At 31.0% G+C, this 26,775-nt stretch overlaps 1 protein-coding gene across 4 annotated transcripts in view; it reads left to right on the top strand.

Annotated features, from left to right (window-relative positions):
* The window catches only part of LOC143047681 (uncharacterized), a 58,481-nt gene extending 34,064 nt beyond the window's left edge, over positions 1 to 24,417 (top strand). For 2 of the 4 annotated variants that reach the window (XM_076220883.1, XM_076220885.1), the window contains exons 3-8: positions 11,064 to 11,187; positions 14,968 to 15,114; positions 17,058 to 17,201; positions 21,502 to 21,693; positions 22,751 to 22,960; positions 23,467 to 24,414. In XM_076220883.1, coding sequence (XP_076076998.1) covers positions 11,064 to 11,187; positions 14,968 to 15,114; positions 17,058 to 17,201; positions 21,502 to 21,693; positions 22,751 to 22,960; positions 23,467 to 23,873 — 1,224 coding nt within the window. In that variant the 3' untranslated portion in view covers positions 23,874 to 24,414. Of the gene's footprint in view, positions 1 to 3,758; positions 5,720 to 11,063; positions 11,188 to 14,967; positions 15,115 to 17,057; positions 17,202 to 21,501; positions 21,694 to 22,750; positions 22,961 to 23,466 lie in introns of those variants that run through there. The other 2 variants (XM_076220886.1, XM_076220884.1) reach the window with 2 other exon arrangements.
* Positions 24,418 to 26,775: the final 2,358 nt, after the last annotated feature.

Genomic DNA, 26,775 nt, shown 5'->3' with positions numbered 1-26,775 from the left:
CACTTTTTCCGTATTTTACTTATCAATGGACTTAGTTTTTCTTCCAGTTAACATTACATACAGTCTGCAGTTAAAGTTTATACAACATTTATTAGATTCATAAACTATCCTGGATTTTTTACCAAACTTGGAAGCTTCTTTCAATCAAAAGACAGTATCGAGAGGGAAATTTTTATTGATGTTTTTCCTCATTTTGTTGAGTCTGCGATTAACAGCAAAAGTAGGCGAGACACTGGGTTCCACGGAACCCTTACAAATTTTTTTTTTAATTATTTATTTCCAGTAGCATTGAAATTTTAATATTTGTAAACATGCAGGGTTATGTGGGAGGGTTTTTATAAATTTAAATGTCAGTATGTAAAGTTCAACTTTAATCGGAAAGTAAAGTGTGAATTAAATTTTTCCCACACTTCAGTTAATTATATATGCATATCATTTAGTTACAACTTAAATGATATTAGGTTTATTTCTGTTATTTTTAGTTGTGAATTTATCAAAATGAAACACGTTTTTACCTTTAAACAAAATCAAAGAATTTATAAACATTCTGCAAGAGGCTTTTTATTTTGATTCATCATTACAATTTGCCCTGATGAAATTCATTAAATACAGAATTAGCTTCTCAAGCTGTGGAGCTAACAAAAGCAAACACAGGTACATTTTACTTTGATCAAGGTTAGCTGATCTTTTGAATGTTTTTAGATCTTTTACTTCAGGTGAAATCAAATGTATTAAAACTGGGGGGCCTTATGATTGGAAAATCATTCCTCTAGTGTCTACATGTACTAAGTCAGGACTAAGTCATTTTATCACCAAATTGAAAAGAATTTTTCAAAACTAGCAGTTAATAGGGACATTGTCTTTATTTTTTAAAGAAGACATGAAGTTTAGAACATTATTATCAGAAACGAGCCAGTACTGTGAATTCTTCATGATTTGTTGGATACCATTTTTTGTGGCTTTCGTGGATACAGGGGAACCACAATATTATATTTTCAACTAATAACAAATTTTCTATAAGCTGACGCAAATCCAGGAAATTAAATATTCACGAAATTATAAGTTTTCCTTGATCAATAAATTTGGTACCCAAAAAAACTAGATGAATCCACGAGTATGTGATTATATCATTAGGATATTTGAATTCTTTACATCTTAGTTAGTAAATGTCCACAATGTATGTCATTTGACCTTGATTTTATTTTCAGACATCAGTGACCCAGTAACAATTTGTTATAGCCATTATATTTCTGTCTTATATATATGTCATGATGATATTGACCTAATTTTCATGGGCCAGTGGTCACACAGTAACTATATATTATATCACAAGGTTATATCAAGTATATATGTTGTGTCTGACATGTCATATTGACTTGCAGTGACTAACAGCTTTACATATTGAATAGACACATGTCTTCATTGCTGAAGACATGGATATGTTGACCTTTTGATGTATCTAAGTTTGTCATGTCATTTGATTGCTGTCTCCATGATCTATTCTTCATGTCTTCTTTCATTTAAATTGCATTATAAATAAAATATAATATAAGGCATTTATTGAGACAACAAATGATAGAGGTAAATTTAGATGAATGAGGGGATTTTGTTTAACAAGGATCAAATCAAGATTTTAAAATGCTGAACTGTAACTTTGCTATGAGAAACTATAAAAACTACTGCATCATAAATTATTTGATTTTAGACCAAAATGCAATTTTATATTCGTAATATTTGCGATATTGAGAAAAATTCTGTTTAATTCATATGAAAAAATTACAACAAAATGCATGTTTAAATTATTGTGATTATAACCCTGTTGCATTTTTTGCCAAAAATAAAAACATCACAATAATTTCTGAATTTACAGTAGTGCTGAACTGTAACATTGCTATGAGAAACTTTTAAAAACTTTTTTTTGAGATGTTCTATTCAGCAAAATATGCAAATCCATCTTTTAAAATCTTAATGTTGCTAATCTTTTATAAGTCAGAATGAATCAGTGAAAACTGTTAGTTATTCCATAGATGTAATTACATCTATGGTTATTCTGTCTGCACTAAGTCATAATGCCAAAATATCATTTATCAGTGGTTTTGATATAACTATGACAGGAAGTTTGATAAACCTATAAATTACCTATACATCAATTTTGATAAGTCCATTAATTTTGATTATTGGTTAAGATATGAATAAGTTGATTAAGACAGATACAAGGTGACCTTGATAAGGTCCTTGGGGTCACTTAGTTATAAAAATTAAGATATCCTGTTTACAAAAGGGAGGGACATTGTTAGATAGGAGTTTTAAGTACTAAAGCCATGTGTTTGGCTTCTGTTTAATTGAGTTATGTATAATGTTTTCACCTGAAGGTTGAAAAGATGAACTCTTTGACCTGTTTAATTATATCAGAGAATATTCGATTGCATAACTTTACCTTAAAATTAATGGTCAGTACAGTCAACTAAAGGTGACCCATAATGAATTGATAGAAAAAAAATCTGATATTTTTTTAATCTTCTTTAGCCCATCTGAGGCAACAGTGAACATCATTGCCCCCCCTTTTTATGACCAATTCTGAAACTTCCAAAGTAATCATTTGAAAACACTGATGAGCTGTAAGGTTCAGAGTAATAATAAAGAATTTGATCATTAGCTTAGTAATGTTGAATGGCAAAGCTTGTTGGCTTCTTTCTGAAAAATGTGGCTTTCTCAATACACTTTCTTTTATGCTGGAAATTCAAGTTTCACATGTTTTATATTGAAATCCAATGGAAGCTCAAAACTTCATTGATAATTAGCAGCTTTTTATGAGCCTTCATGGTTTTGTTATAATTGGAACATGCTTTATTGTACTTGCCACACATATATCTAAGATTTGATTACTTGTAATTAATCAGTTCCTGTCAAACAACTGATTGATGGAGGGAAAAAAGAATTAGTGAGAAATTCTACATGCTGACCAGAATCTTAATCATTTGGAAAACTAACATTGGCAGAGAAGATTAGGAGGAATTATTAGGATTGACAATTTGGACTTCTGGGAAAACCCACATGGGTAAAAGAGGGAGCAAAAGATTAATATGAACAAAGCTAATAGGGAGGAGCTGAACATGTCATTAAGTGCAGCTTTTGTTTTTAAAAACAAGAGATTAAAGAACTGATTTATCCTACAAAAACAAGGATATTGATAAAAATATGTAAACAAAAATATCATATTCTTCATATCTTTGGCTTTAAATATTGACTTTTAAAACGGATCATTTAAAAATCCCCAAACACCTGCAATCTACAGTTTATTCAACACTTCTGATTATAAGCTAACTGGCATTAAGTGATTAAAATGTAGATTATTTGAAGGCTGAAGATGTTATGTTGAAGGAAGAAAAAAATTGTACTTAAATTTATGGAAGTATAAAATTTAATTGATATTTATTTTCATATACATTTTGTAATTTTTTTTGTAAGTGTTTGGGTTTATTGATTTAAATTTATGCAAGTGTTTTTAATAATATGACCTTTGTGGTTTATACAAATAGTAGCTGTTTTTGTATTGTATTTCCAAGGTTTACATGACTATCCCACTGAGAGTGACCACAAAAATACAAATATTTTTAACAAATGGAGCTATTTAACTAAATTTTGAGCTATGGCACTATAGACTGAATTAATTACACTCCCTTGTACAGTTCTTTAGTGACTTTAGTTCATATGATATCCAGTCCACAGATCACGCCTACATTGTACTGTTTTTGGAGCAGATAGTTTTGTCACTACAGAACACAAAATAGTTATTTAAATGGTTTGATCGTTTTTATGAATGGATCTACATTGATTTTTGAATAGACAGGAAGTGATAAGGGCTGGACAGACCAATGGGTCAATGTTAATCTAAGAAATGTGAGAAACCAATTATCATTAGAGACCTGGTGTGATTAGAGTCATTAGACTGTGTGCTAGGACAGTGTCCATGTGTAAATGTATGTACTTTACAGATCATTAGAGACTGGTCTGATTAGACTGTGCGTGCTGAGGACATAGTGTCCATGTGTATGTACTTTACAGATTATCCTTATCAAGACTGTCCACATGGAATAATAATTAACAGGGGATATCATATTTATAGAAAATCTGTGTTTTGAATGAATTGATTGTGTCTTAGGCTTTTAGAATCATTATAGAAGACTGAAGTTGATGTAATTATCGTCAAAACCTTAGGGTATGTGACATACTGTTCAAAAGACAAACAACTTAGTAATTAAAAAGGAGGATTTAGATATTGATAAAAATACTAAACATTTTGTATAGGAGGTTTCTATTGTAGACATAGAACAGGACAATTAGATATATTGCTTAAAGGCAAATTTTATTTAACCATAATTTGCAGTGTATAAATCACTTATATTTAAATTTGATTTACTTATCAGTGATATATAACTAAATAATTAACATGAAAATTAAATGCTATCGACAGCAACGGTGATATCATGTTGAAGCCATAAGACAGGTTCATGATATTTGGATTTATTCATTCTCAGAGTTGTGTAATTCAGATCTGTTATTGTGGGAATTATTGATAGTTTCTGCATTCTAGGAATCAACCATTCGGATATTACACTGCAATTAGGTTTTTTTCTTGGTAAAGAATTGTAAATGGAATTGACTACTTGCTTAGTGTAATGCTTTTGATCAGGAAGCTAGACAAATTACACAAGTCATTTACAGTTTCTTGTGCATGCAAACTATCAATAAATGTAATGTTTTAGAGAAAGATTAATCAGAGTTTGAATGAGCGAGTAAAAAGTGACAATTTTATGACTCAACTTGGGTCTGGAGAAATTCCGTAATATTAACATTCTACACAGAAATTTCATTGAGAAATCTAATTCCCATTGTGTCTCATCGGAAAGACAGCAAATTAAATGTTGCAGTTTGGGAATTCTAAATATTAAAAGTGGAATTGTGAAACTTGACTGCAGCTATCGTTGGTATTTTAAATTAGGAATATTATTGGAATTTGGAATCGATCATTTTGGAGGAAACAAAGTATCAGTTTTATACATTATTTATTTGATTATTGGAGTTTGTCTTTTATCTTTCATCATCTATTATGGATTTTCACGTGCAGAATGTATAATTCTTCAATCTTTTAAACAATTGTTCACCTTTGGTATCCTAGGCAACAAAATTATTCATTAATTGATTATTTTCATTGTGGAAAAGGCATCCTTGTCAATAAATGGCATAACATTACAAATTCTGTAATAGTTTGTTTGGATTTAAAATTATAAGGTGTATGCACACAAGTCATTGATTCTATGACAAAGGGAAAATCCACCGATCTGAATAACCTGAATGAAATGTAAATAAACTGAGGAACCTTTCTATAGTAAATGTTTATAGTAGAGTGCTGATTTAGTCACTATATGATAACTTCAAGTTGTGCAAGATTATAAACACTTATTATCTACTCATCAACAACATTATACAGCACAATGAGACACTGTTAGATAATGTTAAGTCAACTACGATTTTTTGGATTGTATCCCATAGCTTTTTATAGAACGTTACTATAATTAGAGAGAAAATTTGAAAAACAACATGTAAATGAATTTTATATATAATCAGTGACACCAGGGTGTTGAGTGGTTGGAGAAGGATGGTTGATGTTATCTGCGATTATGTCCTTAAATCACTTGTATTTACCTTGATAATACAGGTATGTAAGACCGTTATGGATAATGTAAATATTGACTTGATGAAAACTTTGCTTGTTGTATGTTCAAAATAACTTCAGATTTTAAGTCATTTCTGTACAAATATGATTAATAATATCTAATCTCTTCTTGTCTATTCAGGAATAAATTTCTTTCCAGAAAATGAAATTAATATCTGTTTAATGAATTCACACTTGGTAATAATTTGCCATGTTTTTGCAGGCGACAGTAAATAGCTGCCACTTTAGTTTTTGCTGTTAAACAGGTGTCTGTTTGAAATTAAGATGAATTTTCACTGCACAAATTTAACTGGCTTTCTACAGGCATTTTATGAAATTGTCTCCCCTTACCTGCTAATTGATAAAGTACTGTTATTTGTATTATCTCCCTTTGATAGCCATACCCTAGCTGAAAAGGGTCAAACTAATTACAAGTTTATAACCAAGCAATTTGTGAAAAAAAATACTAACTGAATGCTACAATCTGTTTTGTACATATGTTTGTTATTGTTATCAGTGGTAAAAAATGTACATTTATAGACACAAATGTTGAGAATATATTGGAGCTGTTATACTTTCCAATCGGGAAGTGTTTTCCTAAAATACACAGCAAGTTATCAGTTTTTATTTGAGTAAATGAAAATAGCCTATTTGAACCACTGTCTAACAACAAACTTCCCACAATTGCAAAAACAATAAAAAAAAAATCGAAGTTTGACCGAAAAAATGACTGAATATCGCTATTTTGGGAATACTTACCAATTCATGGGAAAATTTTTCCTCTCCATTATCATGATTATACTTATTACAAAGGCAGTATTGAATGATAGATACATACATCGGTTAGTATCTACTGGATATCTATTTAGGAATTCTCTTGACAAGTGAAAGTATTACCACTAATGAAATGATAATATGTAAATTAGAAATTGACCCTATGATCAATGCACTGTGGCTCAGTTGATCAGCTGGTGGCGATAATTAGAAGTCTGACTAATTTGTCAGTTTCTATTGTTTCTGACATAAGAATGTCCATTTCTTTTGTACTACTGACTGATAAAGCATGTAAAATGTCAGGAATTGTGTACAAGGAAGAGAAATATGTGAAAAGTGCAAAAAGGTTATTTATCATGTTAATAACAACATATTAAAGATGATTCTAGGCTAATTTGCAAAATCTTTGATATTTATAAACCTTAAATTTCCCTGGAGTACCAATTACTTAACTAGTAAATGCATTTTCTGAGACAGCGGTGGGATTTTTTTAGGACGAATTTAGGGCCAAGTGGTCTAAGTAGTTACTACTGTAATCACTAGTCAGTCAACACTGATGATGTGAGTACGAACCCCTCTCGTGCGGGTGCACTCAACTCCAATATCAATTGGCAAGGATTGTCAGTTTTCTTATCGAAGGTCGTGGTTTTCTCCAGGCACTTCTGCTTCCTCCAACAATAAAAATTGGCACCACAAAATAGCCCAACAGCAGTGCTTAAAAGTGGCATATAAAACACAGAAAATAAAATCAAATATTAGGACCCATACAGCATGTACAGTATGGCATTTATAAGTATATTTACTGGCATATTTGTTATATTTGCTAATGTATCAATCAACCAGTATACATCAGTGGTAATCATGTCCTTTAACAGGAGGAATTTTGCTTACTTTAAACCTTAACATTTGTTTAGATGATCAAAATGATAGTATTTTATTCAAATAAAAAATAAGATTTAAAAAAAAAAGATAAATTTGATCTCTTTTTGGTTTATTATTTCAAGAAATGAAACTGAAACTGCTTGTTATTTCTTGAAATACCCATGACAAAGTTTGAATGTTTCTCACAACTAAGTCACATGATTTCTGTTTATTTAAGTCGGCAGGATATCTCATGAAACAGCTTGAAAGAGTCTTCTTCCTTATTAAAATGCATATTATAGTACGAAAAACAGTCAGGGTCACAATTCGTAACATGTTTGACAGTTTAACTGTGTCTGCCTTCTTTTAGAAATTGTGTATGCCTTTTTCATGCTAATAAGATATTTATTTTTGTAGTACTTGTTTACATTTAATTTAATCATAGACATGAGGCTGTGTTGAGACGATTTACCATTGCATTCTTTAGCCTGGGGTGAATGCATTTAATGCAAGGAATGCATTTCAATGTTAAATTGATGAAATTTATTTAATGGCAGATTAACTTTCATATTTGATAAACATATATGAATCAAGGGAAATGAGTTTGTGTCATGAAGACAGCAACACAACAACAAGAACAACTAAAAGTCATCTAGAGGTCTGTCTTCAACGAAAGACGGCTGTCTATACAATATCTAGCTAGAGGTTGACATTATTATAAGTCTGTCTTGAACAATAGACTGCTGTCTATACAATATGTCAAGCTCTATATCTGGCTTGAAATAATTATGTTGCATATTGTCCTATTAAGAATGACAATGATTTATAGATAATCAGACAGTACTGTGGAATTTTTCCACCTTGCATTTGTCATGTATTGTCTATAAATAAAAATAGAAGTTGGCCTTTTTGTGGGGTATCACATTTTTGTTTAGGGGCCAGCTCCTCAGGGTGTGGGATTTTCTCGGTGTGTTGAAAACGCATTGTTAGCCTTCAGCTGTTTTCTGCTCTCTGATCTGGTTGTTGTCTCTTTGACACATTCCACATTTCCATTCTCAATTTTATCAATGAGATATTATTTTCTCTGTGGTATATAGTTTCAACTTATCAATGCTGTTTTTCACTGGAACATTGTTGCATTGTCAAAGAATCAAAATATTATGTCAGTGAATCAGACTTTGACAAACCTGTATTTGAATGAAATATTTCAATTATACTTTTAAATGAGAGCATGCAGCGAACAAATTTGACTGAAAAAAAAATAGATAAATTATCGTCAAAACTAATTTATGTACATATCAAAAATGCAGGTACATGTATATATGTACACTCATCTGGTATAGTTGCACAAATCTAAATATTAGGTGCATCACTGATCAATAAAGTATTTCATGCAATTGATCTTAGATATTTAGAAGCTGTGAATTGGTTAGAAATACTTGCATAGTAGCTAATAAAAGAATGTCTTATCCAGATGTTATAACATGATTTATTTACAATTACCTTTTTATTGCACTTCCTATATCTGATAATTCTATATTGCATTCTAATTGGTGAAGTGTAGTCACTTGCATCTGTAATTCTATATACAACTTAACACTAGGTCTTATATATGCTAAAAAAAGAAGATACACTTTGAAGGAAAAGGAATTGTATTGGAGTCTGTTTGAAGTTTATTCACAGAGCAATCTAGTATTCAGCTAGACCAATTTTAACAGTGGTTGAAAGTAGTGCTATATATAAATAATCCAGGGGTGGATCCAGAAATTTTGGAAAGGGGGGTTCCCAACTCAGGATAAAGGGGTTACCAACTACCAATTCAAATGCATTGATCGTCAAAAAAAAAGGGGAGGCTCCAACCCTGGAACCCTCCTCAAAACTGTCACTAATCCATAGGTGCCAGTCAGTCTTATTATCCATACTTCGTTCAATTGGTAAAGAAGGTTAAAAAAAAAGTAGCCACTGCTTTAAGAACATAGAAATATTGTGTTCCTACATGGGATTCATCAAGTTAGTGCCACACTGGTTGTAAATTGTAGTCATGTTTGTGGGGCTGACTGACCTAAGGATGGGACCTCCAGCCACGCTTCAGTGACTCCCTATATAATCAACCAAATTTTTCCCACAAAAGGGGGGGGGGGGCAGGGCCCCCTGGATCCGCCTATGGTTTGGAATTTTATTTGTTGATTGTGGATGTTAGAGCCATTGAAGTATCTCATCTGTGATTATAGAAAAGCGACCGAATTAAATAATTTAATGTTTGACTTTTGTGCAAGACTTTACAACAGTTTCCAGAAGTTTTGTTCAAGTTAAATTGACTCTTAGTAGAACATTGAATAAATAAACAAAGATAATTTTCTCCTAAAAATATAAAATATTCCTTTTATCTGTGATTAAAAAATATCTGTTTGTCTTTTTATTGGCCAAATATTTGTGACTCAAGTCTGTGTACATTTTTGAAATGGGTGGAGACACACAATTAATCAATGTTAAAGATGAAAGTGTCGCCTAAGTAACAATTCTTTGACAATTGAATATGTTTAAAAGGTGACTTCAAAAGTAGTGTTGATTTTTGTTTGGTGTTATTTTAGAGGGGAAAGGTTTGTTAATTTTAATGGCATAGGAAGAAATGTTCTATTGCTACAAAGGGGGTATTTAACGACCTTGTCTACCCATGAGGGTCCTGCACCATTTCAGGGCAATGCATAAATTCTAAGAAAACATTTCATTGTTAGATTTGAAATGCATTCATCAAGGGCTTTTTACACATGTTCTATTCTTAATGCCAAGTAGTGACAAAAATTGATATTAAATCATTGAATTGTAGCAATAAATTTAACCATTATCAGGGTTTTATAGATAAGTGGGAAAATTAGACAGTGGAGAAATGAGCTGTAGCCATTATCCCCTATCAGTAAAGATAAAGTAGAACTATTATAAATGAAGTCTCCCTAGTTAAGTGTAAAGTATGACAACAGTCCTTAAGATCAATCATCTCACCTGTCCCCTAGGTATGTCAATTATTCAATAAGGTATACCACCAGGTGAAACATTGACTTTGATGTCCTAATTAGGTAGTAGACTTTAATAGTGTTGTTCCCTGTAGTTTTGCAATAATTTAGTACAACTGATGGCTCTTTGGTATACATCAAAACGATTGTATTGAAAATAAAGAATTTAGACTATAGGTTAATGTCATATTTCAATGTTTTTTTATTTGCTTATCATTTTGATGTGAGAATTGGTGTATATGGATGCTCTTTGATACTATCTTTTTAATTTATTCATACCTTTTAGAGAAAATTTAAAGCTTGACATGTTGTATGGATTTATTGCTGTTTAACAGCACTGCAGTACTATATAGATATATATATTGTTGCAGTCAATTTTTATTGGTGGAGCCCAGAAAAGTGACATTTCTAGTGAATTAAGATCGGAGTCACACCGAGTTACACACATCTGCAATGTGCAGGGTTCGAAATCACAATGTCATTGATACAGTAGATAAACTACTTAGACCACTTGGCCAACAAGGCCCTCCATGTGTTTGTACATATTAAGGCTGTTTATAAAAGAATATGTTGCCCTCTAGATTTCATTGGTTTACCTTTCTTGTTAGGTTGCTATCTCGTTGACGTATACCCCATATATATTTTTTTTTATAAAAAATCATCAAGCTGTTTGTCTTATTAACATTGTTTCCTTTTTCCAGGTTTTATTTGATGCCTGTCAGAACAAACAGAGTTGCCAAGTTCTAGCCAGTACCTCAACTTTTCGCCAAGATCCATGTGCTTTCACCTCAAAGTATTTAAAGGTCAAATACAAGTGTAGTCCTAGTGAGTATACATAGGTTCAGCAATAGATCAGTGTATAAAGCTCCATATTTCATATTTAGAAAAGCTTGATAATACGTCATTTCTGGAATTGTGTATTTCCAGCACTTTCAAAATCGTCATTCTGTCCGGTAGTATAGAAATAATTTATGTTCTGTAAGTACGTAATCTTGATTTTCATACGACTGAGGAGGGGTGACCATCTTATTAGATATTCATTTCCCTAATATTTTGTGCATTGCTCAACACGTGCTGAAAGTGTCAATGCCTACATTTTGGTGATGTGGTGATGGAACTCACATGACACATTCAACTAAAAACCATATCCTTGAACTGCCATATTCATATCTGCTATCATGGTTATACTGATGCCTTATGGTCTTCGCTTACTGTCTGTCTCATATACTTTGTCCTTGGCTGGAGTTTCATGATTCAATGATCAACCTTAAGTTTCTGTGATAAGTTCCATTTTTCGGATGATTTAAGAAATGGTTCATCTGCATTTGGTATTTAGACTGGTTGTAAGGTGTGCATTTTGAATCAATATCATTCATCCAACCTGGATTTTTTTCAGGATTAATTGGTCAACATTTATAGGAAAGATAATTGTAAGGTGTACATGTGTATCAGTTTGACAGTTTATCTTACAATGACCTTATTTTCATGGATAATTGATAATGTGCTACATTTTGTATCTGTATTATACCTTGATCCTTTAAATGATTTTCCCTGGATTTCAATCATAAGTAACGCTGTAGTAACATTTCAACACATTAAAAAAAACACTTTAATTCCTTTTAATCTTGGGAGTTAAAAAAGAAGTGGAGGATGGAGGGAATATCTTTAGGTCTTGCAAGATTCATTTGACCAGGACCTAATTTTCATGGGTGATTGAACAATGTGAAGTTCTAGTGGTTAGGTCTGGGATTTTTTGGAATTTGAATATTTCCAACTACAATTTGGAAACTGCAATCCTGTTGGGTGTTCTCTGAATGTATCCTATCAAATTATACTTATCACTGGGGTTGTACTTACATGAGTGATACGACGGGTGCCACATAAGGAGTAGGATCTGCTTACCTTTTGCAGTACCTCAGATTTCACCTGTTTTTTGGTGGATTTCATGTTGCTCAGTCTTAAGTTTTCTATGTAGTGTTTTGTGTACTGTTGTTTGTCTGTTGAACAGGCTATTATTTGAACTTGGAATTATTATCAATTATGGAATTTACATAATTTCTTGGTTTGAAATTTTTTTTAATAACTTCCATGTTTATTCTATACTTTAATGTTCTGTGCTGTGCACAACACTTTCTATTACAAAGAAGATAGTGCATTTTCAATAGAATGCACTGTGCCGTGCACAACACTATCTATACAAAATGAATTGTATAGAAAGTGTTACGAACAGCTCAAAACATTATAATACCAAATAAACATGGAATCTATTAAAAATTTCGAGCACAAGAAATTAAGCAAATTCCATAATTAAAAATAATTCCAAGTTCAAATAATAGCCTGTTGTTGGTCTTTTTCTTTTAAATCTATGGCGTTGTCAGTTTATTTACGACCTTTGAGTTTGAATGTCCCTTTGATATCTTTAGCCTCTCTCATCAATAATAACAGAGGGGTATCTGCACGGAAGAATGCGAAATAAAATTGCCATTTCACGATGAACAAACAATTAAAAATTTCTTGCACATCAATCTTTTTACTGATTTCAGGAACACAGTGAATAACAAACCCTTTTCACGGCTGCACGTGAAATTAAAATGGCAAAACTTGTTGCACGAAAATAACCCTTTACCACCCTCATAACAGTTTACAAATTGACTCCAAGTAGAAACTGATAGATTTGTTCAGTTAAGTTTCATACATCACCATTGACAGAGTAATTTTATGTAAGTAATGATATTATCATATATATTGAGTTCTGACTTACATCTGTCATTAATAAATGGTAAGATAAGTATGGAACATTCAAAACATTATTGTTAATGTCCATTACCGATTACTTGCAGTTCAATAGATTCTAGACATGTAATGTAGACATGGTAGATATAAGGAATAGGAGATGGTGAAATCAATGATCTAAAAACACATTATTTGCACATACACTTAAAGCCTGTAGTACTTCTTAACTCAATAAGATGTAGAAGTTGCAATTTTGTTTTTGAATTAAGTAAATTCTATATATTTTTTATGATTTCTACTATGTAAAAATTACTATATTGGTTTCACTTTTTGATATCTATATATAGGTAAGAGAACATATAGTTCTGTCTTGTAGCATGCTAATGCCGCTACAAGGCAGCATCCGAACCTGCAAAATGGAAAGGGATTAATATAAGTTGCAATAACTTGTTTCCCAATCCACTATAAATAATTATGTTTAAAATAACATAAAGAAAAAGAAGAAAATAATGGATCTTCTTTCAGCACTCTTTCATTTTCGTTTGACCATCAAAGTGTATTGCCTGTGATACACCATCTTGAAATTCTTTGACTATTACTTAGCTTATAACACCAAGCCTTTGATTTACACACAACAAACAGTATCTGGTGTAAGTGATTTAAAGAGTTAACAGAAGAATCATCAAATTTGAATATATTTGATCTTTTAGTGGTAGAACGATTGTAAAATATTTTATTGCATAATACAATCATTTAATGAATCTTCTACCATCTGTCGGCCATTTCACAGAGAATCATTTCATTTTTTAATAGTGAAGATGAAAATTTAATGGTTACGGAAATGGTGCATAAACAGAGGATAAATTATCAGTTCACACTGGACATGAAAGGTCCAAACTGATTTTTTTATACGATTATCGAATATTGAAAAAGCAAGAAATTCCTCTTTTTGAAGTTGATACTTCTTAGTAATTGCATTCAATAATGGCAGCGTAATTAACAGTAATGGATGAATTCATCAACAGTCATAAGAGACTATTATAGATCATTATATGCTGGTTCTTTGTTGATGATAACAATGTTATATGAATTCATTTCAGGGGAGATAACTCCTTACAACTTGTTTTACCCTCTTAATGAAATCAAATCCTTTCTCTCTCTTCATAATTAGACAAATTTTGTGCTTCACTAAATTGTTTGTATTTTACATCTGTCAATTTGAAGAGCTACTTATCAAACCACTACAAAGAGGGGTACTGGTAACATGTTGAAAATTCTTGAAGATTAGTGTTTAAAGTGTATTCTTGTAGCAGGTTTTCTTTACACAGGTGGTTTTTTAATGGACATGTTTTCGTGTATACTTTTTAAAAAATTATCACATCCAAAGGCAACAACCTAATAGGTGTCTGAAGTTTTCCCTTTTCAACATTGAGAATATTAAGAGATCATAACACTTTTCAAAATAGCATCCATGAATAATATAACCAGGGGTGGATCCAGCCATTTTAAAAAGGGGAAATGGGGGGTCCCTCCCCAGGATAAATGGAGGGGTTTCAACTAATATGTCCCAATTCAAATGCATTGATCATCCAAAAAAAAAAACAGGGAGGGTTCCAAGTAAAGGAATGCCGATCTGTATAAATTGAAAACACTGATCCCCTGTATAAAGTACTGTCTTGAAAATAACAAACCTATTTAATTGGAAACCATTTGAATCTATATGGATTATTTGATTTGCAATTACTTATTTATATCTAGTCAGAGAAAACTCTATAAAATATATATAGATGTATCAGAAATTCTCTGAACAAAATTTCAACATATTGAATGAAAAATACATGTATGCCAATTCAATTTCTCATTTCTTTTCAGGTGATTTTAAGAACATAACAGTGTGTGAAAACCAACAGATAAATATTCGTTGTGAAAGATCTCAAAGAATTGCAATCTACTCAGTGTTATTTGGTAGAGCTACAACAAATACACCAAAGTGTTTAAAAAATGGTATTGGCTATGCAGGTAATTATCCATATTTCTTGTCAACAAAATCTCACAAAAGTTACATTTTTCTCCACTTAAACAAAAATAAACCTACAATAAGGTCAAAAATTAATTGATGTTGCCTTGCTTTATAAGGGGGTCTCATTGTGTGGGGGGTATCTGTTCCCAGATCCCGCTTAAAGTTTAATGAGAAACCTGTATCCCACTTCTCGTTGCCATAATAGCGCATGTAATTTCCCGTGTACCGCCAGACTTTGTTTCCTGTTTTCACGCTTAATTATTGGACTTTCATGTGTCATGCTTAAAAAAAAATTGGCCAATCCCCCATCACGCTTAGACCCCAATGAGACCCACTTATAAGAGTTCTTGACTATCTGAAATCAAGGCCTTTATTCATAAAACCATCAGTGCTTGGTGTACAAAAAGTGTTCATGAGTATTTTGGTTGGTTGAATCTTGAGTCTGAGTAGAATAATCGTACACCTGATTTTTTTGACTGCAAGGCCTTAACTCAACCAATATCTTACAAACTCTTACTTTCTTTTTTACTCAGACAGAAAATACCCAAAATTCCAAATAAAACAGCTCAGTCATTTTTCAGGTCAGAAAAACAGAACATTTGTTTTCAATCTGAATTCAACAGCAATAATGTTTTTTTTAAGATCTAAAAAAACTGCACGGAAAAATCACCACAGAAAAAACATTTATTCAAGATATATTGAAAATTTATGTAAACAACCGGGTTCATTTTTTGCATTGAATATTAGGAAGTCCTTTCCAAAATTGGCGATTTTTATGCATATTAAATTTTAAACTTTTAACATTTTTTTTGCCAGTATTTTGAACTTGATACTACATTGTATTTCACAAAAAATCTTTTTTTAGTTGTCCCAATATATTTAGTGTAAAATTTGTGATGATGGTGATTGTCAGGTGATAGAATCAATCTCATTGGAGCCTATGATGTCTCAAGATTTTTTGAAGGTCGTAAAAACAAGTATAAATTTTATAATAATGTCAATATATTTTATCTTCAACAAACTAAGCAAAAAAAAGTAGAAGAATGCTCTGTTTGTGATATTCACATAAATAGTTTTAAAAAATGCCCCCATACTAATTCATTTGGTGCCTGATAACTAAATACTGTGAAGTCTGATACTGAGTTGTAAGTGTATGTAAATAAAATATATTGTGATCATTCAAATTGTTGACATTTTTATTTTATCACTTCGTAACAATTTAGATATGTGTTTTGATATTATCTTAGTATGTTCATAACTAATTTCTTAAAATGTCACACTGCAAGGTTAATCTTGTTGACACGTTAAATCATGGAGGGTCAAATTATTGTCAGTTTTATATAAAAAAGGTTATCATTTTTCAGTGCAATAAATAGCTTTTAATAATAATATATTCTTGAATTCATGATATAGTGTTGATATATTTGTTTGCTTTTCTGATTAATAAATTATTCACAAAATGTCCAATTAATGAATTTGTGGAAGCTTATCTTGCTGTGAATGGATATAATATATATAGTTAAGTGGCAATAATCATTTATCAAAGCTTATTGAAGTCACTTTTTTTGTTTCTCATGTAGAAGTTTTATGAGGAAATAAATTTTTGATCTTGACTAATACTGTCTACGTTATAAATATCGGCACACGGCCAAACTTAATTTGTGCTTGTAAACATAATACGCCTAAACGGTTATTTAGGGTCAATTTTCTACTTCCTTATCTTACTAATATAAAACAAGGAGATGTGGTTTGAATGCCAATGAGAAAGCTATATATATATATATTAACATACAAATGACTCTAATTTAGCAAATACGGGAGCCTGTACAGCCATCAGCATTGAGCAAAACCCACAACATAAAGTTAAGATTGAAGGACACAATTTCCTATCTATATATAATTTTGTAAAAATAAACCACTTTAAAAAACTTTTTATTTGCAGATTGTAAATCAGCTACTGCTACGGAAGAAGTTATGAAAAGATGTCATGGTCGTAACCATTGTGTGATAGAGGCTGAGGAATATGTGTTTGGTAACCCATGTCCTCCAGGAGTACAAAAATACCTATCTATATCTTATACATGTGGTATGTAATAAACAGGGTGTACAAAAAAAACTATCTTTATCTTATACTTGTGGTATGTAATAATCAGGGTGTACAAAAATACCTATCTATATCTTTTACATGTGGTATGTAATAATCAGGGTGTTCAAAAATACCTATCTATATCTTATACATGTGGTATGTAATAATCAGGGTGTACAAAAATACCTGTCTATATCTTTAATATACATGTGGTATGTAATAATCAGGGTGTACAAAAATACCTATCTATATCTTATACTTGTGATGTGTTATACATATGTAATACAAGATACCAGTAATCACTGTAATTGGTTTAAAAAAAATACCAATCCATAATGGAACAAGTCAACTATTTTGACTTAAAGAATATCATTCTCAATTTTATATATTGTTTGATGCTTAAAAAGTGAAGGCATTAAAATATGGTTTGAATATTTGGCAGATTCCTGGTTTCTTAAAAAAAGGTGACCCAATATGTAACTTTTCAAGTAATTTTGTATTGAAATCAAACACTTTTAAATAAGGTAAAGGCACATATTGACTTCAATTACTGGTTAACTAAAATGTAAATATGAATGTTAAACTTATTCAGAAATGATCTTAATCAGAAAACATAACATTAGGTGTCGACTCAAACATTTCATATAACACAAAAGTCTAGATAGTAAAATATGACATAGTTCACAAGTAATATGTTTCCTTTTGCACTTCTAATACTATTTGCATATTGTGAAGATACAAGTTGATATTCTTTACTTATACATTCATTTAAAGTCATGCTGTTGAATATATTAGATTTAATATCCAAACGTTTGATTGAGCATATGTAAAATTGAGTTAATTAGCATCCCACTATATAACTATTTCCTGATGATCTTCAGAATACTAGAGTATGTAAAAAGAATACCCTCAAGATGATAATTTCCTTACATAAAAATCACCTCAGGTGAAACCAATGGACGGATTATGAAATATTTAATACTTGTACCGTATTACCTGATTTAAATGTTTTATATTAAAATTCCAACAACATCAAAGCAAACATAGCTTTAAATGATTTGTATGGGAGAAATGTGAATCGTAGTTGATTGATTGGAGTTAAGTTTTCCTTGAGAAGTTTGAGATGTTGTTGACGAATTATTTTTTTTCAACTCAAAGTACACAGTATAATTTTGCACTTTATATTTGCATTTCATCATAATTTATCAGAATACAATGTTTATTTGTATGATTCAGAATGGAAAACAAATATTAAAGTACAGGCCAGAAAAGTGTGATTCACAATTACCAAAAACAGGAATAACCTTCTAAAATGGTACACCCATGAATTTAAAAACAAACAGAAATAGGGTGTGTGTGGGTGAATGAGTATCCAAACAACACAAAACAATATTATGACATATAAAGATCTGCAAAAGGTTTTATTCAAAGCACAAGAACTATTAATTCAGTTGTAGGGATAAATTACTGGAATAGGTCACTAAAATATCAATAGATATAAGAAGATGTGGTATGAGTGCCAATTAGACAATACTCTCTATCCATAAGTTGCAATTTAAAATAAGTAAACCATTATAGGTCAAAGTACAGCCTTCGACATGGAGCCTTTGCTCACACCAAACAGCAAGCTATAAAGGGCCCCAAAAATGACTAGCGTCAAACCATTCAAACATAAAAACCAACGAAAGGTCTAATCTAAATAAAAAACGAGAAATGAGAAACACTTATGAATCACATAACTTTACTTGACTCATGTGATTAAATCATATATGTATCTGATATGAAATTTTTCAAATCAAAGTGGTGCTAACAAAATGGGCATATGGACATTTGCAACAAAATGATATTAAATAGTTTGTATACATGTTTTAAATGTATTTTGTAAATATAAATTTTCATAAACTTCTGAAGGGAAAAAAAGCAATCTTTGTGTTTTGACAATTTATCTGGGAGGTTTTCACTGGTCAAACACATTAAGCTGATCCCACATCTGTTTGGTACATCATATAACCTACAGTTATTTTGTAAACAACTATTTACTTCATCTGACACTTTTATGGCAGACATGCATTTAACAAGATGGAGTTACACTGCCTGCAGAGTGATGCACATGATCTGTTGAGCTCAATGAAAGATGGCTATCAACAGCACTGATACAATCAGACAGTGTACATATGTCTTGACATCTTTAAAAGGTGTAATATTTCAAGTGGTTAAACCCTTACATGACCTCCATTTGTAGAGAAAGAATCTGTGTGTGTGTGTTTTTGCCTTGAGTATTGAAGGGTTAATCTATTTTACTGTTTGAATGGGAATCCCATTCCATTGTGATAATCATCCTATCTATTTTTTCAATGAAATGATTTCCTTTGATGACATGACAGTGTATATTAATAATGGAAAGATGTTTAAACATCAGATTTCTAATTCAATATGTATACCAGGATAACTGGTTAAGATGGCTATTGATAGAAAAAATGTTTTAATGGGAGATATAGACCACCGTGTGTGCATCAACAGTGTTAAAGTAAATTGCCCTGGATCAAATTTTGTAAGGAAGAGACAATTTTAATCTTCATCTTTTTTTAAATTGCTTTGCACTTGTTTATCTTCTAAATTTCATGAAAAAATGAACAAAAAGAAGGAAGCTGTTTGAAGGCTATGTTGTGTAATTATATGTATAGCGTAACAGGCAATTTATTTTTTATGGATTTGATGTGACATTGTGTAACCGACCATTGTGGAAAATATTTACGGTTTATTTTAATTGAATGAACTAGAACAGAATAGAAATAACTGGAAAAATGTTGGCTTATTTATTTGATGCGTCAAAATTTATTTTCACTTTTTGATTTCATAATGTCAAGATTATAGTTCAGTTCTTACCGGTTCATGGTACTGTAAATTCAGAAATTATTCGATGTTTTTAATATTGCCAAAAATGCGACGAATTGATAATCGCAATGAATTAAACTTGCATTTTGAATTGAAATTGCATTTTAGTCTAAAATGACAAAATTGATATAATAAATGCACGCAATGATTTCTGAATTTACAGTATTCATTTTCAAATTCTTTCTTAGAAGGTCAAAGTCACCAAAACCAAAAAATCGACAGAAACTACCGGTACTTGTTTCAGAACTATATCCTTTAAACCATATATGAAATCTTTACTTATCTATAGTTAAGTTGAAAAAAGTCCTTTCAATCCATGATAGGTCAAAAGTCAAATTTACAGCAGCATTTAATAGACCATATTGCTTTGTTTTCTATCATTTGACATAAATTTCTTTTTGCTGTACTGGACACCAAGCTCTATTTCTCTCCCTAAAGATTAAAACTCTGCTAATGTATACATGATCCTTCTGTGATTTTATTGTCTTGCCTTACCTTGCAGAAAGTTAGTCAAAGGAATGTTTATCTGGTTAGAAGGTGGCATTAACTTTTGGTAAAATCTTATAATTCTTGTAGCTAAAGACCTCAATACTTCATCCTTAAATACAGATATTTTATGTTCTACAGTTTCCGTCTGTCTTATGTCCATTGTCCTGAATCTCAATTTCATGGGTCATTGATGATGTTAAGTTTGTGTGACACTAGTACATGTAATAAAAATTTATTTTAAAGTCTGTCGACATAAATTTTGGCATGATCATTACCTTTGGAAAAAAAATTAAGTGCTCTCTGTAAAAAGGAAGTAGAAGATGAATATCATTTTGCTTTAAAATGTCAAATTTTAGAAGAATGTAGGCAAAAACTTTTTCAGGAATTGGAGAGTATAGTTCCAGATTTCACCAAAATGTCTGATGAGGAAAAATTTGCATTTATGTTTACATTTAATGAGTATGATGTAACTAAAATTATTGTCAAGGGAGTTAATGATTTATATGTATTAAGAAACAGCCTAGCTGATAAGAAAAAATAGTCGATGTAATAAAGTTGTGACTATTTTATATTTTATAACAATTGCATTATGATTTTTTGTACTTGTACTTTCAAATTTGCAAAAGTATCACCTCCTCCAAAACATTTAAATATAGTCTTATAGAATATGAATGTTGTTTAAATTTAAATATTATATGTTTGTAATGATTGTCATGTTTGTCTTGGCAACAATCCAATATTTGGATTTTTAACCAATAAAATGATTTGATTTGAATTGATTGCAGTAAAGCAGGAGAGACATTCAGCATGTACACTCTTAATAATTCTGACATCAAGTCATTTACAAGAAATGCAATTGTGAAGTAGTGAGCCAGGCTACTGTGTTTTGGTAATTTTTTTTTTTTTAACTTTTCAGTGCCAAAGAAGATTTTAAAGGACAGATTAAGACACCATGGAAAAAATGGATTTCATAGAAAGAAAAAAAGGAAGAAGAAAAAGCCGGATAAAAAAGAAACAAGTTCAAGCATTCCACAAACTGTTACCTTTATAGAAAAAGTGCTAAATACTGAGCCCCCTGTAAATAATAATAATAATATGTATCCAGCAGGTCAGTTTTTCCTTAATTTATTTATAATAAAAAAAGGAGACCAATGTGTCCACATTATATGTTTGCCACTAGACATTATACAAATCACATTTAATCAATCAATGTGTCAATAGTTGATAAGTGGAAAAGGATAGACAACACCGTTTGTCAAAAATATAAAATAATTATAAAAACAATCCACTAAAAAAACTTATGATTAAGCAAATTGTTCCCCCTTTCACAGGCAAAAACTCAGGTGATCTGGAAGGGTACGTAATTCCTGCCTCACTTATTGCACCAGTTGCTCTTTTGTAAATTGAATATCTAAGCACACAACGTAGTAAATGCTTTTGTTAAATTCAAAATGTGTTTATCTCAAATCTGACATTGACAGAAAGTCAAATTTGGAGATGATAATCAAATGTAAGGACAGGTTTTAAACACTGCTCGTAGGAAAAGAAAGACAACAGTTGCATAATACACAACAAAAAATCTGATGAAAAGTTCATGTGTGCCACATGAGATATTTATCCATCTGTTATCCATTGTAGAATGATTTTATTTTAGCATAAGCTTATTATTTTTATATGAGTTCAGTGCAACTCATAACATTATTTACCTAAAAGAATTTACCTTAATTTTAAAAAGTAACTGGGAGACTTAAACAAAACAAGACACAACTTTGAATTACAATATTCTATTATTTTCTTGTCTCTTACTGAATACATTCTAATCATAACCTGCCATTCAGCATCAATTCATTCATCCTTTTTATTCATAAATTTAACAAACTATATACTAATGATATTCAAGATGTGTTATTAAAAGGGGAGATAATAAATAGAGCACACTGAAATAATGAAATAGTTTTAAAAGTCTTTCAAATTTGTCATTTAATATTGATTCTTTATCCTACCATTATCCTATTTATCCTTTCGTATATAAATTTTCCAAATTAATCATGCTAAGAATTGTATATGTAGTAAAATTTAAGAAAGTAATTAAGGGGAGATAATCGAAAGAGAACACTGTAGAAAATTAATAATTGATAATTAAAATAATCAAATGTGTCTTCCAGATGATGCACAGCAACAAGACCTAGTGAGGAAGGGCGAGCTGCAAGTAAATCCAAACAAATCCTCCAAGACTCAGGAGGAGGTGGAGAAATCCGATATATCTACAGTGCTATGTATAAATACTACAATCAAATCTACAGTTAGTCAGGGAAGAAACAATGGTGCTATTGGACTGGTTACAGACTGGTTCAATTCTTTTAACTTCATCTCTAGTAAGTAACTATGTTGTTTGATTTTCATGTCTCTAGTATTTGAAAATGGACAATACTTGATTTATCTCATTCCAAATCATACAACATCTTCTTTTTTATATGAATGAGTTTGAATAAATATTAACACATTTATATATTAACTTATATTCAAATGAAAATAGACCAATGAACGAATTTTCAAAAGTATGAAAAGATTATGGTAATTTTTTATATGAAAAAAAGAGGTTGTGCCAATGACACAACACTTCAGAAGACCAAATAATATAGAAATTAGCAACATTAGGTCTCCGTAAGCTTTCATCAATGAGCAAAACACATATCAACCATATAGCAATCTACTTAGTTTTCTTTATTTTTGTTTCCTAATAGCTTAATGTTTTTGTTTCTTAATAGCTTAATTGATTAAATTAACAAGAAAGAAAAACATTTTTTATGTGAAAAAGAAAAAAGTGATTTTACAGTTTAGTGAAATTACCAAAACATTTATTTGTTTGTTCTATTTTCAGAAAATGAAGAGAAAGCAATTCTTTATCTTGTGATTGGTGTTTGTGTTGGGATAATTTGTCTCTTAATTGTGGTTGTGATAAAACTGATAATCAGAAACAAACATCAACGCAAATCAAAACTGGACGTTACTGACCCAGTACATTGTAATCCACCTCCCCCACCAAATCATACTGATGTTCCAACTATGTCTCGGACTGACTCTGTAGACAGGATAGAAGTTGTCAGGTTTGAACCTCGTGGAACTTTCAGAAATGGAGAACGTTACCGACCACGTAGCATGAGGAATCTTGATAGTGACGATCCATTTGATTCTACCATTGTAGATCATGGAGATCCTTTTCAGCGACGAGGGACATTATTAAGTCTTGATCAGAATGACAGAGTGATAAACAATTATTATGGCTAAGTCACATGATATTAAGGTGCTCTATTTTTTACCTGTGTAACAGTTCAGATTGTAATGTAGTGGTTGAAATGTAATAGTAAATGTGTGGAATGATCTGATTTGAAAGCTATGTCTGAATATTTGATGGTTCGTAGCTTGATCAATACTATGTCTGAATATTTGATGGTTCGTAGCTTGATCAATACTATGTCTGAATATTTGATGGTTCGTAGCTTGATCAATACTATGTCTGAATATTTGATGGTTCGTAGCTTGATCAATACTATGTCTGAATATTTGATGGTTCGTAGCTTGATCAATACTATGTCTGAATATTTGATGGTTCGTAGCTTGATCAATACTATGTCTGAATATTTGATGGTTGTAGCTGGATCAAAACTATGACTGAATAATTGATGGTTGAAACTTGATCAAAACTATGTATGAATAGTTGATGGTTGAAGCTTGATCAAAATTTTATTTGTACAAGTGAATATTAAATGTTCAAATTCAAGTTTGTGTATGCTTTGATGGAAAGGAGTAGGTCCGGTAAGGACCGATTTTGGCCTCAAATTTTAGGTTCATCTGACGAAAGATTTTGACCACTTTTTAAACACGTTAGTGTCTATTTCTTTTGAATCAATTAGTTTATGTGAAAGATTTTAACTGATTTAGTCATTAAAAACGATCCGATTCAAGCTCAAATATGTAAAATCTACCAAATATTCCAAAAAATGTCATTTTTCAGATGGTTTTTGTCAAAAATGAAAGTGGCCGCATCCGTGTTCATCCTCAACCTTTATATATGTTATGTATTACTGTAAAATACAACTTACATTTCAATATTAAGGATGAACACGGATGCGGCCACTTTCGTTTTACACGAAAACCGTCTAAAATTTAACTAAAATGCTAGAATTGTGAAGATTTCAGTAATTTAGCATGACTTAATGGTGCTAGTACCCGATATATGTGCATTGTATTGTCAAAAAGAGCCCATATTTATGTAGCAGAAGCATTCTACTGTCCAATAAACCATTAAAAGTTGACATTTTTACAATTTTGTAAAACTGCTATATTTTGGGGCCGAAAAGGGGTCTTACTGGACCTACTCCTTTCATATTTTGTTTGTTACTGTGTGTTTGAAAATATTTTTAATAAATTGCAATAATATACATTTATTTTAGGGTAACAAAGAATGTTTACATGTATTGAGAAGCATCTTAAAAAAATTTAGTTGTGTATCTATATTTTTTTGTCTTCAATATCTTTCTTTTAAAAAAAAAAAACATATTGATACATTTTAGGTTATGTTGTGTCTTATTAGGGAAAATAGGGGAGGGAATTTTTTCCTGTTCATTTAATATTTCTCATTGCAAGTATGCAAAGTAATTCAGATTCAGTTGCCGTCTTAGAGTTACAGTTCATTCAAGATTTTTAAACCTTTAAAAAAGTTAATTTTTAGCATAAATTTTTTCATAGAAAGTAGTTCTTATTTATTTATCTAGGTATTACCATTAAGTTAACATGAGGCAATTAATGTCTATATTTTATACTATTGTTAAAAGATACCATGAAATATGTGTGACAACGAATACAAGAACTCTATACCTCAAATGAAAATGTCTGATTGAAGGAATGTTTTATACTCTAAAATTAACCATACTGTCAATGGCTGTATCAATAAAAAGTGCAAAGTCTTTTAAAACTACCAAAGTTTAATGTTTGAACTGTATTCAATGTTCGTTTTTTTTTCTTTTTGTCATTTACAGTAGATATGAAAAGAATTCCACATAATTTGAAATAGGGCAGTGTGTAAGAATAATATGTGTTTTTGACTTTGTGAGTCTCTAATTTTGTTCCTGCAACTCTGTTTATAAACTGCATTATTTTGGGTGCACAAACAGACCAGGCCTCTCTGTCCATCTAGTTACCCTCTATTCTTTGTCAAACAATCAATTTGTATTGTCTTCTCCTTTCAAGTCATTCTTTCGCTTATTATTGTCGATTTCTTTAAGTTGCTTTTGCCTTGATGCAACATCTCATCTTCGAGATCAGATTTATAGCTGATATTAACCCAAATAATTCAGTATTTATATTCACCTGATCTACAGTTACTTTATTAACGCCTGAAAGCATAGACAATAAAAAGTCTTCAATCAACCATTCAGAAATAGCTCTGGATTTACAGATCTCATCAAAATTGAGATGATTGCTGATAGGTCCTCTCTTCTACAAGACACCAATTACCATCCAGGCTTAGTGAACATTTTTAACGTGTTAGGTATTCAGGCCCTCACAAGTAGGAGAGATGGATTAAGGGGAGGGACTGAATTGTTCAGTTTGAGCTGATATATGCATAAAATTTGGTCCACTTTTTTTTTGTACTGCTAGGATTTAGCATATTCTTCACATGTTTATTACCTGTGGCACAACATTCATTGTTTACCATAGAAAATCATGTAATACTATGGAAATTATGTCAGTCAATTCAAATTGCATATATAATGCAACTAGTTGTGTATATTTCCTAAATATAGTAACACAGCTATATTTTGTGCAAAGTCATTTCATCATGAAACACTTTTTCAAAATCAGGGGTTCATAAAGGGATAAAAATAAGTTTGTTACAATTTAAATAGCTATTAATGTACTAATTTAAGTTGCAGTTTAAAATAACATAAGGTCAATGTCATAAAAATATAAACTTTTATGTACTTGGCACAAAACCGTGGAAGGGTTTGGTACAACCTCACCCATCCCCAGTTTCTCAGCCTCATACAAAAAAGTTTATATGAAAGGATTCTACTGTAAGACAGATAAAAAAAAGGAAGTTTGATGTAACATTTCATTTTGTATTTTATAATGTGAAATTGTATTTTGTGTATGTTGTTATATGCATGCAAGTTATTTATGTATGTGA

Source organism: Mytilus galloprovincialis, chromosome 10, assembly GCF_965363235.1.
Source record: "Mytilus galloprovincialis chromosome 10, xbMytGall1.hap1.1, whole genome shotgun sequence".
Taxonomy (NCBI): Eukaryota; Metazoa; Mollusca; class Bivalvia; order Mytilida; family Mytilidae; genus Mytilus; species Mytilus galloprovincialis.
The sequence above is the reverse complement of the archived record's forward strand: the minus strand, read 5'-3'. Positions and strand labels throughout refer to the sequence as shown.